Source organism: Scomber scombrus, chromosome 7, assembly GCF_963691925.1.
Source record: "Scomber scombrus chromosome 7, fScoSco1.1, whole genome shotgun sequence".
NCBI classification, from domain to species: Eukaryota; Metazoa; Chordata; class Actinopteri; order Scombriformes; family Scombridae; genus Scomber; species Scomber scombrus.
Genome location: NC_084976.1, coordinates 5,024,404 through 5,040,768, shown reverse-complemented (window position 1 = coordinate 5,040,768; position 16,365 = coordinate 5,024,404). Strand labels below are relative to the sequence as shown.

Sequence of the window (16,365 nt, the reverse complement as noted above, 5' to 3'; positions counted from 1 at the left end):
ATGCAGACAGTGAGACCAATGCAGAGCTGAACATGTTGACTTCTTTAAGACCACTCATTCTTTGTAGTTTCCTCATTTACACAACCAGTCCCCAGTTATGGAAACTCAGTGATTGTGGGTTTATCAACTGTCAGTTTTGAGGAAAAACACCAAAGTCTGAAATGTGGAGCCTGATTCAAAGACAATGATGACAGTCTAAAGCACTTAAGCAGAAAATCTTCATCACGCAGCCACTCAAACATCCAGCAGAGCATTGGGAAGACCTTGCATTAAAGAGATACTGCACACTTAAACATGTTTTTGTAAACTAAATTATAGTCTGTTGACACCAAAATAATAAAAATCTGCATTTCATGGGTTGAAAATGGCTCAACGTGTCATCTGCTGTTTAAAGTCAGTCCTGAAAAGGCGAGGCCAGTGCTGATATAGAGTCGACTGTTTGGGAGTTCTCTTACATCATGTAATTTATATCAATGATAGAACGTCCACGTACCCCAGACCTGCGCTGTTTTTCAAATATATTCTGACAGTTTTAGTTTCAGCAGCTGACAGCAGCACTGACCTGCTGGAGAAAATCTCTGTCTGTGACTGTCTGGGATTAAACGCTGCTGGCAGCCACAAAAACAGCAGTAATACCCTTCGCATTTCATCCTGTAGCTCTCCACCTGTCTGTTCCTGCACTTATCAGCTGATAACATCTTAGTTTAAAACGGTTACTGAACCACAGCTCCGCTCTGTACTGGACAGTCCCAGACAGAGAGTTTTCTGTTAGCTGTTGAAGCCACAACTGTCTTCATGTGAAAATAAACCATATTACACACAGACTTTTATTTAGGTTTATTTAAAAATGTCTTCTGGCTTGTTTAAATGTCGTTGCAGTCTTTGTCTTCCTCTAATCATTATTATTATTTTTTATTATCATCATCATTCTTCTATAGCGTGGGGATGTCACAGAGCAACTCCCCCCTCTCAGCACCTTGCCCACCTTTTTTCTAGCACTTCATAATTCTGCAGTGGGTGGAGTTAGGCTCAGACCTGGGGATGAAGTTACTCAATCAAACCAATAATACTATATGCCTCTCTGCCACTTTTCGTCATGTTGTATTATCAACTTTACACTGATGTTACATGTTGAGATGCAGTCAAGGCAGAAATGTGAATAGTGCATCATTTTGAAAAAGAAAAGCTGTTTGTATAAAAAATGATAATTCTGTTTCTAAGTTCTGTTTACATGAAGACGATATACAGAATAAATCATTTTTCCACTAAAAATGGTGTCCCTAAGATCCATAGACAGAAAGTTGTCATCTCAATTCTTAGTGCAGCGTGATTCTCATTTTGACCAGAATCATGAAGCTCCAGTGCTGCTGCCCACAGGTTATTTATATTCTGCTGCTGTAGTTTCAAATACATCAGAATTGTTTTTAAAGTCATTAAAAGTGCTAATAGTTTGTAGATCCAGCTCCAGAGGCTTCTGTTTTTGTGAGAAAGCTGTTTTTATTCCCACTACAGTGAGTTTGTGTTTTTTGTTCTTTCAGATTGCTTCAGAGCAAACCAGAGGCTGCGCAGAAGGCTCTGTCTGACAACAGTCTGCTGAAAAACATCGACTTTAATGAGAAGTTCCTGGGAGAAGAAAATGTGACAGAAAGTAAGATGTCCCAGTTATGAATGACAAAAAACCACCAAGGATGTCTGTGCTGGAGATAATAATGAAAGTTTTTAGACTTTGTTTTGCTACTTTGTTGCTTATTAATTGATGAATGAATCTCGAGTGATTCATATAGTCAGTTCACAATAGCGTCTATATGTAATGTTCTAACCATTGGGGTTGTTTTAGGAGTTTATATAGAGGTTTTATTTGGAAGTATATTTGTTTAAAGTATACATCTTTCACTTACAGAATGTTACTGGAAAAACAAATGATTCTAAAATGTACATGTTGCTTGTTGGAATAGAGGTCTTCAGATATGCTCTGTTGTGTTTGGTTTGACTCTGATTTTATGTTTCTTATAGTGTACAACCTGCCCCAGCGGCCAAATGAAGCCCACATCTTCTATGGAAACATGAGTAAGGTGGCTGTGATGTTGCTGGGAAGCACAAAGAGCACAGAATGTGAGGAGAGCAACCACAACGAGCTGCTGCTGCCCTCACAGACAGACAGGTAACATTATACACATCAAATATCACTTACATACTGTGATATACTAGGCCCTGCTTACTATAAATAGCAGCTTTATGAATTGGCTGTACATTTTTATAGTCAGCGTTGTTTTGTGAGGTAAGCGTCTGTGTGTTGTTTGCATTTTGCAGCTCTTTTATAACCATGTGTTTGTATTAATTCCCAGTGCGTCCCTGGCAAATGGTAATGTTACTCTGGACGTGCTGCCAGTGAAGGGTCCCCAGGGTCCAGCAATGAGAGTGGCAGAGCCCACGTTAAAGGTACCACGAGCCCTCTTTAATAGACTTTGATGCTTTCTGGCTATGATTTTTGGTTCCGTGTCAACTGGATGTGATCAAGAAAAGTTTCAGTGCATTTGACAGAAAATAGTTTTTGAATGTAGAATGGCTTTTTTTCCCCTCCCTCCCCGCAGGCTTCTGAGCCATTACACAGGCAGTCTGAGTCCTGGACCATCCATCCAGAACAACTTGTGCTCGCGGCTCCTACCATCAGTGAGTGGAATATTGATTCAGAAAGTGTTTTATGCGGTGAACTTTTATCACCTAAGCTTTGACTTCTACTTTAACATTTAGGAGTGTGGTCGGTGAAGCAATCGACTCCCAGCTGTGACTGCAATTGTATCTCACATTGTTAATACCCAGCAGCTTACACTTTGTTGTTGTTGTCGTCGCCTTTTAGATGGTGCTGCCACCACCAGTCAGGTTCAGATCCGGAACAACACGTCCAGAGAGCTGAGCTTTGATTTGTCCTGGCCCGCTCACTGCCTCACAATCACCCCTCAGCACGGGGTTATCGAATCACAGTAAGAACACACTCAAACTCAAACTCTTAAGGTGTTTTAGTTGCTATGTCAGCTAAGCTAAATGCTTTGCTCTTTATCCTTATTATTTCATCTTCATGTTCACACTGTGTAGACAATATTACCATAAAAATGACAAATCTCCTCACTGCTTTACCTTTGTAAAACATTAAGTGTTTTGGGTAATTGTACTGTTAGTGCTGTATGTGTACAGTATGTAACTGCTGCAGCCCAGTCATTATAATTATTATCATAGCTACACAGGATGAACGATCTCTGACTGTGTCTAAATTTGATGCTTGATTGATCCACCTGTGTCTAATTTCTCTGTTATCATCAACTAAGGTGCCACCTGCAGATTTTAATCAGCCCCAACCCCTCACTCGCATCCAAATCTTCCCTGCTGCCATGGAGCGGACAGATTTATGTCCAGTGTGATGGTCAACAGAAGGTACCCAACATACAACGTGATCGTCATTCATGAATGTTGACTTAACATGTGCTAAACGTGAGAATTTAACACATTCTAAACATGTGTAACGGTTCAGTTTATCAAGGTCCAGATCCGTCGGGACCTGGCTCTGGATGTGTCCGCAGCCCCAGCAGATACCACTTTATCAGCCCTGGCTCCTCAGGCTGCTACCCCCATTCTCCCCACAGCTAGACTGACAACTAAAGCTACACTCGCCTCGCAGACTCCTCTGCAGCTACCTCACGCCCTGGTGGAGATCAGCAACAAGACCATCATCTTCCCCACCACTCCTTCAGGGGAGACATCAGGTAAAGAGCTGAGCGGCCTAAATCTGAGCTCAACATGAATACATTGTGGTCAAGTCTGAACACCTTCACAACAAACACTCTGCAGGAAGTCAGTGTGAAAAACCCTCCAGACTGTGTGGTTTAATGTCGTAGTGTGTAGATAACACACTGTGTGTATATTTCTGAGGGAGACTCACACTCTCTGTGTTGCTCCTGTACTTCAGAGGCCCAGCTGGAGGTGGAGAACGGGGAAGTGGAAGTGAGGTGGTACCTGTCATCATTTGCTCCTCCATATGTCAAGGTACTTTTTTTCTTCTTCTCCCCATTATCCCTTTCTTCTCTCAATTCTTTCATTCTGTTTACGTTTTTTGTTTGTTCTCGTTAACACCCCTCCTCTGGGAACAGATGCTTATGCCTCTTTTGTAGGTTGTTTCCAATTTCTTTTGAATTTCATTTTCTTTTCATTGTGGTTCACTTGAAGTGGAGCTAAATTTATTCTCTTTTGTCTCGTGGCTCACTTTGGTAATGAGTTTGTTTTGCTGTTGATGCTCTCGGTTTAATCTTGTAGTTGTGTCTTGTTTTGGCCACTGTGTGATTGCAGTGACTTGGGGGTCAAGCTGTGGTCTTTTCTCTCTCCTCAGGGGGTTGACAACAGTGGAGATGTTTACCGGGCCACCTACACCGCTTTCAGGTGCTCCAGGGTCTCGGGCACTCTGGGAGCCCACGAAAAGATGCAGGTAGTCATTCACACACAAGTACACCTGTCAGTATAATTTAGTGAAAGGAGCAGGACACAAGTTTCTGCAGAATGCAAGGTTAAATTCAGGTCTACCAGCCAAAACCATCTGCCTACCTACCAGCTGGCTCACAGAAACAGTATTTTTTATCATTTCTAGTCTTACTTGATAATAATACTGCATCTTTAGAAAGAGATAAGTGGTTTAACTTTTCTCTGGCCATATTTGGTTTAGACTATATTTGGTTATAAAACTCCCCTTATTAAAATAGTAACCAATAGCAAGTTGCTATTAGTAGCTATTTAAATGTTGTTGGTCCAGCCTATATTGTAAAAATAATCCTTATCTTCACTATCATTTACTTGTATTGTTCATATTTATTCATTTTTAGAGACTAACAGTAGAGTAACACAATTTGGCATTTGTCATTTTTTTTAATCATTGACTCACATTTTAGATCAAATTACTTTTTCAATTAGGTTGCCATAGAGATGAACAATAACCTCTCTAACAACATTTTGACTCGATCACATCAGGATAAACACATGTGTAACTAATAACATCAATGATGGCTATGAGTCATTGAGGTGTGCCAGTAAGCAGAGCTACTGAGACATAATACACACTCGGCCCTGGACCTGGTACATGAAAATGGAAGGAAGCCATGATTACCAGTGACAGGTCTAAAGGTGTACAGACCTTGAGTCACTAAGTGCTGTTCTTTTGGGAAGAAGCATCAAACAGCCTTTGCAAACACAGAAAAATCACTCATGTTTGTGGTACACTGCAGGCCTGAAGAAGCTTTAAAGCATTTTGTCAAAATATTGAATTATTTTGTGAATCATTTACTGCTTTTGAACCTTTCTATGCTTGGTTCTTTCAATCTGGGTTTGACTAATGGGTGTCACAGATTTAGGTGGATGATTGCAATTTAAAACATGTTTTCTTTTCTTATACATTTTAAACAATTGGTCGGTTGATTGCTTCATGTGCTTGACTTGACTTATTAATGTGGCAGCAGTAAAATTGTACTGAGCTATAAGGTTAATAAATGAAGCATGTTCTTACTGCCAGAATCTATAAGAACATGTATTAGTAAAACAAGTATTTATGTGTTTTAATAAGTAGTGATTTCCTCTAATGTTTCTCTTACCCTCTCAGGTGCCTGTTACCTTCCTGCCGAGGGACCGAGGGGACTACGCCCAGTTTTGGGACTTGGAGTGCCACCCTCTGTCTGAGCCCCAGCAGAAAACCAGAATTCGCTTTCAAACCTGTGGCACTGTGAGGACTTATTTATTATTGACAAGTGACACTGATATTGTTTACTTTAATTATGTCAGGCAATTTATTTTGCTGAAACTTAGTTGCTACCCTTTTATTAATTCTTACCTGAACCTCTTACCTAGTACTAGATTTTTTAGCTACTGCATAAATCACCTCTATTGAACATTTTTCTTTGACTCTTAAAACAGCAATAACATTAGCACAGTGCTCTCATTAGCTCCTCAGCTGTGCTTCCTCTCTGTCTCAGTAATGGACTTATTGAAGCTGTGTTTCAAAACGACAACAGAGCAGAAAAAAGCCCTGATCTCCACTTCTTTAACATTTCATTAGGCATGCGTGTGTTGAGCAACGATATTCATTGTCAAGTTAACACTCCCAAACCATGTGCACACGACTGTTCCCCGGGGAATAAACGTTTGAATACATTTACTTCCTTTAAAGTATTAGACTGTGTCATTAGCTCTTTTTTTTAATATCAGCTTAAAAAAATCAGCATGTATAGTTGCACCTTAACCATGGCTTTATAGTGTTAGTGACAGAATTAACAAATGAAAAAAGTGGGTTGTGGGATGTTAAGAAGAGCCACCCTGCTGAGATTGGCCCGCGGCTTCTCGTCTGCGCCGCTTTAATGTGAAGTGTTATGACAGACCCAGTTAACTTAAGAGCACACACACACACAGCAAGTGGGAAGTGAAATAGATGGCTCTACATAAGTAGGTTAAGCTGCTGCAATGGTGGTACTTTCTGTTGTTGTTGCCATATATAGTATTTCCTACATGCAGGGTTAAAGTACAGTGGAGATGCTAATCGGATGCTAATGTGGGATTTGTTTGTTAAAGTGCTTGCACGCGATGTTAACTTAAATGTGTCTCAGCTCTCTTAACATGAAGTCAAATGTGGTGTTCTGGATATGATTAAAACATGAAAGCTAGGGCTGAACACTTCATTGAAATTTTATAGAAATTACAATATGGCTTACTGCAGTTTTCAAATAGCAGGAGGTGCATTATTACTAAAATGTGTTAAATACCATTTTAATAAAAATGTCCTCACCTACTCATCATATTCTACAGACTTAAGAAAACATATTTGATACAGATCCCTGCAAAAATGACTGAAATCAATAAAAATGAGAATAATGATGTAAACATACTGTAAGCATTCCCTTTAATATCACAATATCAGTCAAAATAAAGGCAAATATATTTTTTCATAATTATTCAGCTCTAATAAAAAAATGCTTCTTTTCTATCGCATTTTACCAGTCAACAGACTTGAAGTGGTTAAAAAAAAAGATAAACTTAACGGGCCAACTGGTCTAAGATCTTAATATTGTGTCTGTGTCTATAGGGGATAAAGTCTGGACCAGTGGAGGCACCCCAGGAAGGAGACTGCTCTCTGGTAAAAACAGAGACTACTGTTAAGGCCAGGAAGAAAGCTGATGCCTCAGCAGGAAAAGCCAGGTAACAACTCCTCTGACCAGGATCTCTCTGTGCTAAAACTAGAAGCCAGTATAGGAGATGTCACAGTATCAATGAAGTGACCACTGCACATCATCTTGGAAGGAAAACTCTGTCTTTAAGAGATCCAAAAGTTAATGTAGTGTCTATTGCAGGTTAAGTGTACAGCAGGTTTTGTTTTAAGATAAATTGTCTAGTCTGTGAATTGTTGTGGTTTTGTGATGGTCATGGTTCCTCTTCAAACTGGCACCATTTGTAACCCTCAGCCAGGAGGAGGCTGTGCGGAGGGGTGTGTACTCTCCACAGGATCTGTACACCTTCCCGGCCACACGGATGGGCGAGTCCAGCACTCTGAAGGTCAACATCCGCAACAACTCGTCCGACGCGCATGAGGTGAGGCAGGCCCCGTTCCCATGAAGACATACAGTGGGATTTTTTTTTCGTGTGTGTGTGTGTTTCTTGCTTACTGCAGCAGAAACTTCTATGCAGGAAAAGTTAAGCTGTCAAAGTAAAACAAGGAACTATAGAGACTTTGAGGTTGAATGTATTAAAAGATGGCAGAAGGTTAAACTTTGAAAACCTTAGATTTTAACTGTATATATTGTGACTCTGTATTGCTCATAGTAGCTGCATGATGACTTGTACTGAATGATAAATGTCATAACCTCTAACAATTGTAATTGTGTCTGTGCATGGATTTGAGATTTGATGTGTGGCTTCTCTAATTGACTTGCAGCTGAAATTTGTAAACCCTAGGGAGCCCTTCCATATCAAGCATTCCAAATATTCCCTGAGGTGAGTCAAATGGTCATTATCCTCAACAGATACTCCACATTCTGTACTTGTTAATATCCAGCAGCAGCATCTTTTTATAATGTTTAGTTATAGTTTTTGTAGCCTGTTAAAGATAATTCTACTTTGATTATTGAAGCATAATCAGTAAATGCACACTGTGATGTAACTGTGAGTCTGTGTAACATCACTTTCCCACATGCCCACTATGAGAGGTCCTGTGAAATGTTGGGGCCTGGAGGATGATATTGTTTTCAGTACACACTGGAGACCTGTTGGGTACTGATCTTCTGACTTATTAAGGCCTATGGGAGGGGTTGCCTGGCCACAGGTACCAGCTGTGCCGTGCTGTGCTCTGCTGATGTGGGGCTGTGTTCAGAATGGGAACAACATGTGTGTGTTTTGAAATAAGACAACAACAATACGACTGTTTTTGGAATAAAAGAAGACGTACAGGCCTTTTGTTATTAAAGCATTGTCACACATAATATTGTGTTATGACATTTTTATCTCCAGACTTGCCATGTGTTAATCCGATGAGCCAAGTGGTTTGTTACACAAGTCCTTGGAAACAAATGGACTGTGTATGTTTAGAAAAGGGCAGGCGCTTTACAAAAATACTTGGCAGGTGATTGGATAAACCATCTGTCCATCACCGTCTTACCTTGCGAGGCAGCTGGATTCATGAGATGGGAGAATCCTCATGATTCTTGCGTGATGTTGTGACGTAGTGATGTTGTGAATCCAGCTCCTTTGCAGGGTACGCCATGTGTTGCCACAGCCTGAACCTGAACCTAGCACTAGGTGTGTTGTGAACACTGCTGTGTGGATTCACACTAGCCATGTGATGACCCTAGCATCACTCTCTTTATGTACATACTGTTATTTTCAGCACATTCCACACACCATATCCATGCTGCTCCATTTAATGTCTGTACATTTTGTCGTAATGTTTTTGTTTACATGGATGCGTAACATCTTTTTGAGTTTAGTGCTGTAATGTCATTAGTTATATCATGGTTCATATGCTGCAACCCTAAGGGAGTTGAGGAAATGCATGTGCATGAGTGCTGCTTCACATGTCAATTATTCATGCTTTTAGCATTATGAACTGATATGATTGTCTCTTCATTAAGTTTGGTTCTTCTCCCCCAAACCATTAGATCACAGCACTATCTGAAGCTACCCGTCCAGTTCAAGCCCAGCACTGCAGGCAGACACGCTGGCTTGCTGCTCATCCAGTCAGAAACAAGTGGAAGTCTTGTTATTCAGCTGACCGGTGAGGCATTGCCTTGAATTCACCATCTACCATCCTCCACCACCTCCTCCTCATGCGGGCTGGCTGGCTGGCTTGCTGGCTTTGGGTGGATGCTCTTCTCTGTACTATTCATCACGGGATGGACGAGGGCAACAGAGAAAACTGCTAAGGGTCAAATAAAAGCAACACTGGACTTAAATCCTTCCTCATCATCATATTTAGAGACTGTCTTACAATGTAGATGGATTAACTAGAAATGAGACTGCCCCATCTGACTCTCGCTCTATCTCTCTCTCTCTCTCCCTTCCTCACCCTCCCTCCACGCCGGCTAAGGCACAGGTGTCCTCAGCTGGCCCACGGAAAAACCAATTGTGCCCGTTTTTGTTCCTGAATGATTCGGTCTGACTGGCTCAACAATTAGTCTGCACCGCTCTGGCATTTTCAGAGAGCTAAATGATTTTTGTCACTTGACTCTAGATCTGGTATTTGCCTTTATCCTTGAGTCATGTCACAAGGCAGCATTGTTGTTGCCATGGCCCCTGTCAGACAGGAGCAGTACCAGTTGGGATACGTCGGGGATTACTCTGAGTTGGTCACACAGGAATGCCTTTGTCTCTTGTTTGGTAACATGCCTGCAGGGATTTTTATTTATTTATTTTTTTTTCTATTTTGGAAAAACCACACAGTGTTGCATTTTTTATCCACAGCTGAAATATAGAAATCTGAAAAAGAGGCCTGGACACATTTCTGTTATTAACTCACGATTCTAACAAGACCACAGACTTAAGGATTCAGTTTTTCAGGAGTCGCTTAAATGAAATGCATATTTAGGTCTGTGTACATTTCAGAATATTTTCCCTAATCTTCCCTGCTGGTGTGGTTTCTATGGAAATGGCTTCTCATCATGCACAGTGGCCTTTGTCAGCACCATGCGTCGACTTCCCAGTAACCTCCAAGACTCGTTCCAAACAGTCCAGATGTACTTAATTCAGCCATGATCAGGGCAGCTCACAGCAACATTAGGATGGTTAATGATTGTTATTACATGCTAAAAGAGTTTCCTCTGGTGGGGCTTTTGTTCGGCACCTTGCCAGGCCTGCTTAGTATGGTTACCATGGCAAAACTGTGTTAATCACTGTTCCAGTCACAGAAAATTAGCTCCCCATTTCCTCTTTTGGCTCTGGGGCACATGGCCAAAATTGCTCAGGGGCATTGGATTCACATCCATAATCAGTTTTGGAACTGGAATGGCACAGGAATAATGTACGTAAACTTGACTGAGGACGTATTGTTAACCTGTTAGATGCCGCACATGAAGACAACACTTTGGAAATTTAGAACACTAGTGTCGAGCGTTATTTTCCTGCTTTTATAGCGAGTTTTTTAATATGAAGGCAGCATATTGTCACAGGTTGTTCATAACATGCAGTGACACGTTTTGATTTACAATTTGCACACACTTTAAATAGTTTATTATGTAATATATTGTTATGTACACATTTAAATAAAGTTTTGTGATAAATATCTTGTTTGTTATATTCAAATGATATTGTTGTCAGAGGGGTATTTATTTATGAAAAATATGGTTGATGGGTATCTAGCAGTTTATTCCTCTAATAATATATCATCTAGTTCTGAAGTAAAATACATGTGATGTGTTGTGTTAATGTGAAATATCTTAATACATTGTTCTGTTCATTTCTGACTATCACCACCAAACACTGATCTTATTAGGACCACTGTAGAAAATGTATCCACCAAAAGATGAACTGAATATCTTTGAAGGTAATTTTGATACCATGAAGCAACATTGTAGAAATGAAGTGAATGATTAAACACTTGCACCATTTCTTATATGCAATCAATCTACTATCAATTATAACAGTTGAGTGGTGTGAGTAACAAGCATTTGAACAAACGAGGTCTGTCTTATAACAGGAGCCCAAACTAACCTAGAAAACTAGAAATAGGTTCTCTTGCTGTATTTATTCTTCCTGCTCATACTCACCATTAGAAGATCCCTTTATAATGCATTTACAATGTAAATGATGGAGGACAAAATCCAGTCCTTCCATATGAAAATGTATTTGAATGTATATCTGAAGCTTCAGCTGTCCAAATGAGTCTAAGCAAATGCTGTTTGAGAACACAGAGGTTATTTGATGCTAAAAAGTGTGTCAGATATCCACTTGATATGACTAACTCAGACTGATGAAGCCTCATATAACATTTACATCTACTTTTAACTTACTGAGTGGACACACTGGATTTTGTCCTCCATCACTTCCATTGAAAGCACATTTGAAGGAGATGATTACAGCCAGGAAAAACTCATTCTTCACTGGTCATATGCCCTTTAACCAGGCACTGATCTGCTACTAACACCTGGGCTGCTGCTTCGCTTCAGATGCTGACCTGTGACCTGGGGAAACCGAGACCAGCACTTCATGCTCCCTGCAGACAGACGGCTGCAGTACCGCCTGAACACTGCGGGTGTCGCCAAAGCTTCAGCGGCAGCGTGTGTGTCAGCAGCATGTACCGTACAGTGGGGCAGCTGGGCTTTATTTTGCTTCCCAGACTGGAAACCACTGTAGTGCAGTTGGACTTGACGTCTAGCAACACAACATCACTGACTTTTCAACACGCAGACTCGGCGACCTAGCGCGTTATCCGCTGCATTAACAGGTAGGACGGCTGTCACAATTGCTATTATTGATGTACACTGATTTATTTATTTTAACGCATAAATACTGTATGGTAGGCGGCTGCGGGGATGTTCTTGGTTATGCTAACTGGTGCGGCTAAATGCTCGCCAGGCTGTCCGGTGTGGGCTTTGACTTTTGGGCCAGACAGTAGAAGTTGCTGTGCAGAGTTGGGAGCTGCTTTCCAAGCTGCGCCAGACAGCACCGCTAAGCTAACGCGGCTAAATTAGCAGCATGCAGGCTAACCCCGGCTCCCCCACCCCCCCTCCTCCTCCTCCTCCTCCTCCACCCGCCGGGGCCACAGCACCAGCACCGCTGCGTGTGTGTCCCTGCGGGGCAGCGCTGCCTGTCACCTCACCGTTACTCTGAGCAGATACACATAAGTATGTTTTTTTTCTGTCTGTCTGGTGTGTCATTAGCTGTCTGTATGATTTAATGAACGGGCTAGCAGGGGCAGCTAGATTAGAGATGTGATACCTTGATTTTTGGGCTAGGGGCCACCCAACTTTTTTCTAATGCAGATGAGACAGGCGGTGCAGATGATGAGGCGGTGTCACCAACCTGCCCGGTCTGAGATGAGTCGCTACAGAGCTGGTTAGAATGTTAAAACTGCAGGGCGGGGTGAGAGGTGAAACATCAGCAGCATTCATCCATACATACATCCTCTCATCATGCTCACTTAAAGAGTGATGATCCCATAAATCCCCCACACCTCCCACTCAACATACCATACCATGAACAGAAGAATGAATGAAGTACTCATTCATATAGATGCAGTGTCCTAAAAACTGACCCTGACATTGTTTTAAGTGAGTTATGTTAAAATGTGCTGCAGTATCTAAATCAAGCTGGCACTAATTACCTTTCATAGGAACAAACCTATTAGCATCATTTTCTTTAACACAGTCTCATCATCTTAAACATAATTAAAAAACAACAAATCTACATCATGAGCAAAAGTCTGAACACAGCTACTCATTATCGTGTTTCAATTTATTTTCTACATTATAAAATAATATTAAAGGTATCAAAACTATGAAATAACTCGATGATGGAGTCATAGAACAAGTGCAGGTATCGGAAATCATGTGCAAAGGAATCTAAAATATGAAATATTTTGGATTGTTTCACTAGTTTTCCTTGCCATATAATTCCATATATGTTATTTAATGCTTGTCTTCAGTATTGTTCTACATTATAGAATAGTAATGGTAAGAATAAAGAAAAACTAGTATCCAAACTTTTGACTGGTACTGCATATTATGACCACTATAAGTTTGAATCTATATGTTTATGTGACACAGCAGAGTCCTCTGGTCAGGTTAAGATGCATTTGTTTACTCAGCTCTGTTCTCTAGTTGTCTGTTAGAGGTCTATGATGGACTGATGGAGATATTTTTTTCCTGTGGGAGTTCTGGTAGAGAGTATTCACTTGTTGTCGTCTGTACAAGAGCCCCCTCCCTATCTATCCTGCCTCTGTTTGTGCTGAATGTTGAAGTCTGAGACCTAGAGATGAGGGCGAGTTCACGGATCAATAGAATACCTGTTTGTATTACTGATGAGGTAGTGTTTAGGTAAAGTTGTGTGAGTTGGGTTCAGTAGAAGCCATAGCACCATTGGATGATGTTTGTACATGTTCAATATGCAGGTTACATATTACCAACACATCAGAGTGTCACACTATTTAGGATTAAGAGGAATTAAAGTATTAAAGGATAATACACCAAGTGCCAATCATCTACATGTTGACCTTTTTTTATACATTATTTTTGCGAGCTGTCATTTATCATAATACATCATAAAATACATTAGACTTTAAAGTTCCTGTCAAGCTGTAATTCATTACAATAAACTCAAACCTTTAAATCATTGTAATGGAACAGAGAATGGTTCCTAATGAGTTCATTATGCTGGAGTCGAGTGCATTCATATACTGTAAATGTGCACTTTGATTTCAGCCCTTTCGTTGTAGCAGATACTGTAACACTTCTTTTGAATGGATGAGTGAAGTCAGGGAGCCAGACACAGTGTAAACAGGATGATGACACTTATTGTGATTACATCATGCTCTGCTCACTGCCAGTTATCTAACAACGCGTGCTGCTGCTCATTCTAAAGCACCCCGACAACTTGGTTTCAAATGTTATGTGTTTCTTGATAAAATGAAATTTTTAACATTAAAAAAAGCAACTTTCGAAGTAAAATATTACGAAATTGTGATTGGTGCAAGTATTATATGACATCATACATCTCCAACAAAGCCCCGCCCACTTAAGCTCAGACAAAAAAACAAATACATTATTATTTATTTCTGACATAAACAATCAAAACTGCACTAATTTTGGCATTTGTGATAATGTAGAACCCCTTTGCTTTCAATTAGAAGCTGTTTGAGAAAATATGTTTTCAGGCTTTTTAAGGCCTCAACAAAAAATTCAATGTTATATTTTAAAGCCACCATATAAGTAGAGTGGTAATATGAGAAGACACTGAAAGTCTTCTGAATGGATTTTCTAAACTTAAAGATGGAGATTTGGCTCATTAGCAGCGATATAAAGCAGCGTTGAGAGTAGGGCTGGGCAATATATTGAAATTATATCGATATCGTGATATGAGACATGATATCTTCTTAGATTTTAGATATCGTAATATCACGATATATCATCAGAGTTGTATTTTCCTGGTTTTAAATGCTGCATTACAGTAAAATAGGTAATTTTCTGAACTTACCAGATTGTTCTAGCTGTTCCGTTATTTACTTTTTACCCATTTTTTCATTATATCGACATTACTGATGATTATTTATCAAACATTTCATAGTGTAAATATTTTGTGAAAGCATGGACAGTCATTTCTACAATATTGTTGTAATATCGATATCGAGGTATTGGATCTAAAATATCGTGATATTTGATTTTGTCCATATCGCCCAGCCAATTTTCTTGCTGTTACATTGGCTGCCAGTTGGTGGTAATGCACCAGGAAAAGAAGAACAAACAATCATATACACAATGTAGGTTTTTAAAATATTAAAATAAAACCACTTAAATGTTTTATGAGTGAAGAAATGTAGTCAACGTGTTGGTGAGGTGTCAGGGATACACACAATGAACTATGGTGAGAAACAGTAGATGAAGAAGAAGAAAGAAAACTGCAGTGCGCCGAGAAGTTGAGTTGTGGTTGAGCTAAATATGGTTGAAATCAATACAATTACATTAGTGAAAGTGTTTTTATATAGCAATATGGTAAAGATATAGAAAAATCACATATAAAAATATTATATATTGAGTGTAATTAACAGTGTTATACATCAGACCTTTCCACGCACTGAACATTTATGATGATGCTTAAAATCACAGTTTTTAAAATGATTTATTTATCATTTTATTAAAGTCAAAAATGTGTTTTTAAGTTTTAATCCTTGACTGTGACATTTGATCTGAGCTGTGTAGAATCATGTACATGTGCAGCGTTAAACACATGCACATAGCAGCACGTTTTGTGACATCACAACTAGTTTGCAGCCAATCATGGTCCAGTATGCAACATGCACAAGGTAATTAAACTCAGACACAAATGATTATTCAAAGCAGAACATTTTCCATGTGTCTTAAAACATGTTTGGGGGGGGGGTCTTCAAATTAGCACCCAGCCTTAATATCTGTGGTGATTTAATTAAGCAGGTAAACTCTCTCCTCTTATTCTGTAACTTTCCACAACTCTAGAACCCTATCACATGGCCTTTTTGCTCACTTGTCATGACATTGACATGACACCTCTGAGACTTCTCATGCATGATGACGTAGACTTAAAATGACAACAGTGAGTCTTAAAGCCAGCACAAATAACACGAAACAAGTTCATAAGTGAATATAAATGTAAGCTGGACGGAGCCGGGCGACTCAGATGCTGCTGTCTCCAGTTTGGTTCGACCTTTACCTAAACCAGGGGCTGAACTTTCCCTTTTATTAAAGTCATCGTCGCAAGTCTATTAATATACGAGCGGGTAAAAAAACATAAAGTCATGAAATAATAAGTGTGAAAGTTGAGGAGAAAGTCGGCGAGCGAGCGAGCAGACTGTGTGTATTATTAGCTGCGGTGATGTCTGCGTGTCTGCTTCACACACCGCTCACTGCACAACTGCTAGACTGAGCCAGACGTCTGTGTCCATCTGTCTATTTGTATTTCTGTCCGTCTCTTTGTTCTTAACAGTGTGTGTGTGTGTGTGTGTATATATATATATATATGTGTGTGTGTGTGTGTGTGTGTGTTCGCCCTTTGCCAATTAGCGGCTTCTCACCTCCCGAGGCGAGAGGCTGAGTGTGTGTTAGACAGAGGAGGGAGGACTTGACGGGGCTTGTCTGCCGCTGACGGCTCAGCCTCAACCTGAACTCT

The 16,365-nt window shown here is 40.1% G+C and overlaps 1 protein-coding gene across 4 annotated transcripts in view; it reads left to right on the top strand.

Annotated features, from left to right (window-relative positions):
- The window catches only part of cep192 (centrosomal protein 192), a 33,735-nt gene extending 22,951 nt beyond the window's left edge, over window positions 1-10,784 (top strand). For all 4 annotated transcript variants that reach the window (XM_062422664.1, XM_062422663.1, XM_062422661.1 and 1 more), the window contains 14 exons: window positions 1,539-1,648; window positions 2,014-2,161; window positions 2,346-2,439; window positions 2,592-2,670; window positions 2,858-2,981; window positions 3,324-3,429; window positions 3,527-3,758; window positions 3,962-4,038; window positions 4,379-4,474; window positions 5,636-5,755; window positions 7,109-7,221; window positions 7,485-7,611; window positions 7,955-8,013; window positions 9,174-10,784. In XM_062422664.1, coding sequence (XP_062278648.1) covers window positions 1,539-1,648; window positions 2,014-2,161; window positions 2,346-2,439; window positions 2,592-2,670; window positions 2,858-2,981; window positions 3,324-3,429; window positions 3,527-3,758; window positions 3,962-4,038; window positions 4,379-4,474; window positions 5,636-5,755; window positions 7,109-7,221; window positions 7,485-7,611; window positions 7,955-8,013; window positions 9,174-9,306 — 1,618 coding nt within the window. In that variant the 3' untranslated portion in view covers window positions 9,307-10,784. The remainder of the gene's footprint in view (window positions 1-1,538; window positions 1,649-2,013; window positions 2,162-2,345; window positions 2,440-2,591; window positions 2,671-2,857; window positions 2,982-3,323; window positions 3,430-3,526; window positions 3,759-3,961; window positions 4,039-4,378; window positions 4,475-5,635; window positions 5,756-7,108; window positions 7,222-7,484; window positions 7,612-7,954; window positions 8,014-9,173) is intronic.
- The last annotated feature ends 5,581 nt before the right edge of the window (window positions 10,785-16,365 follow it).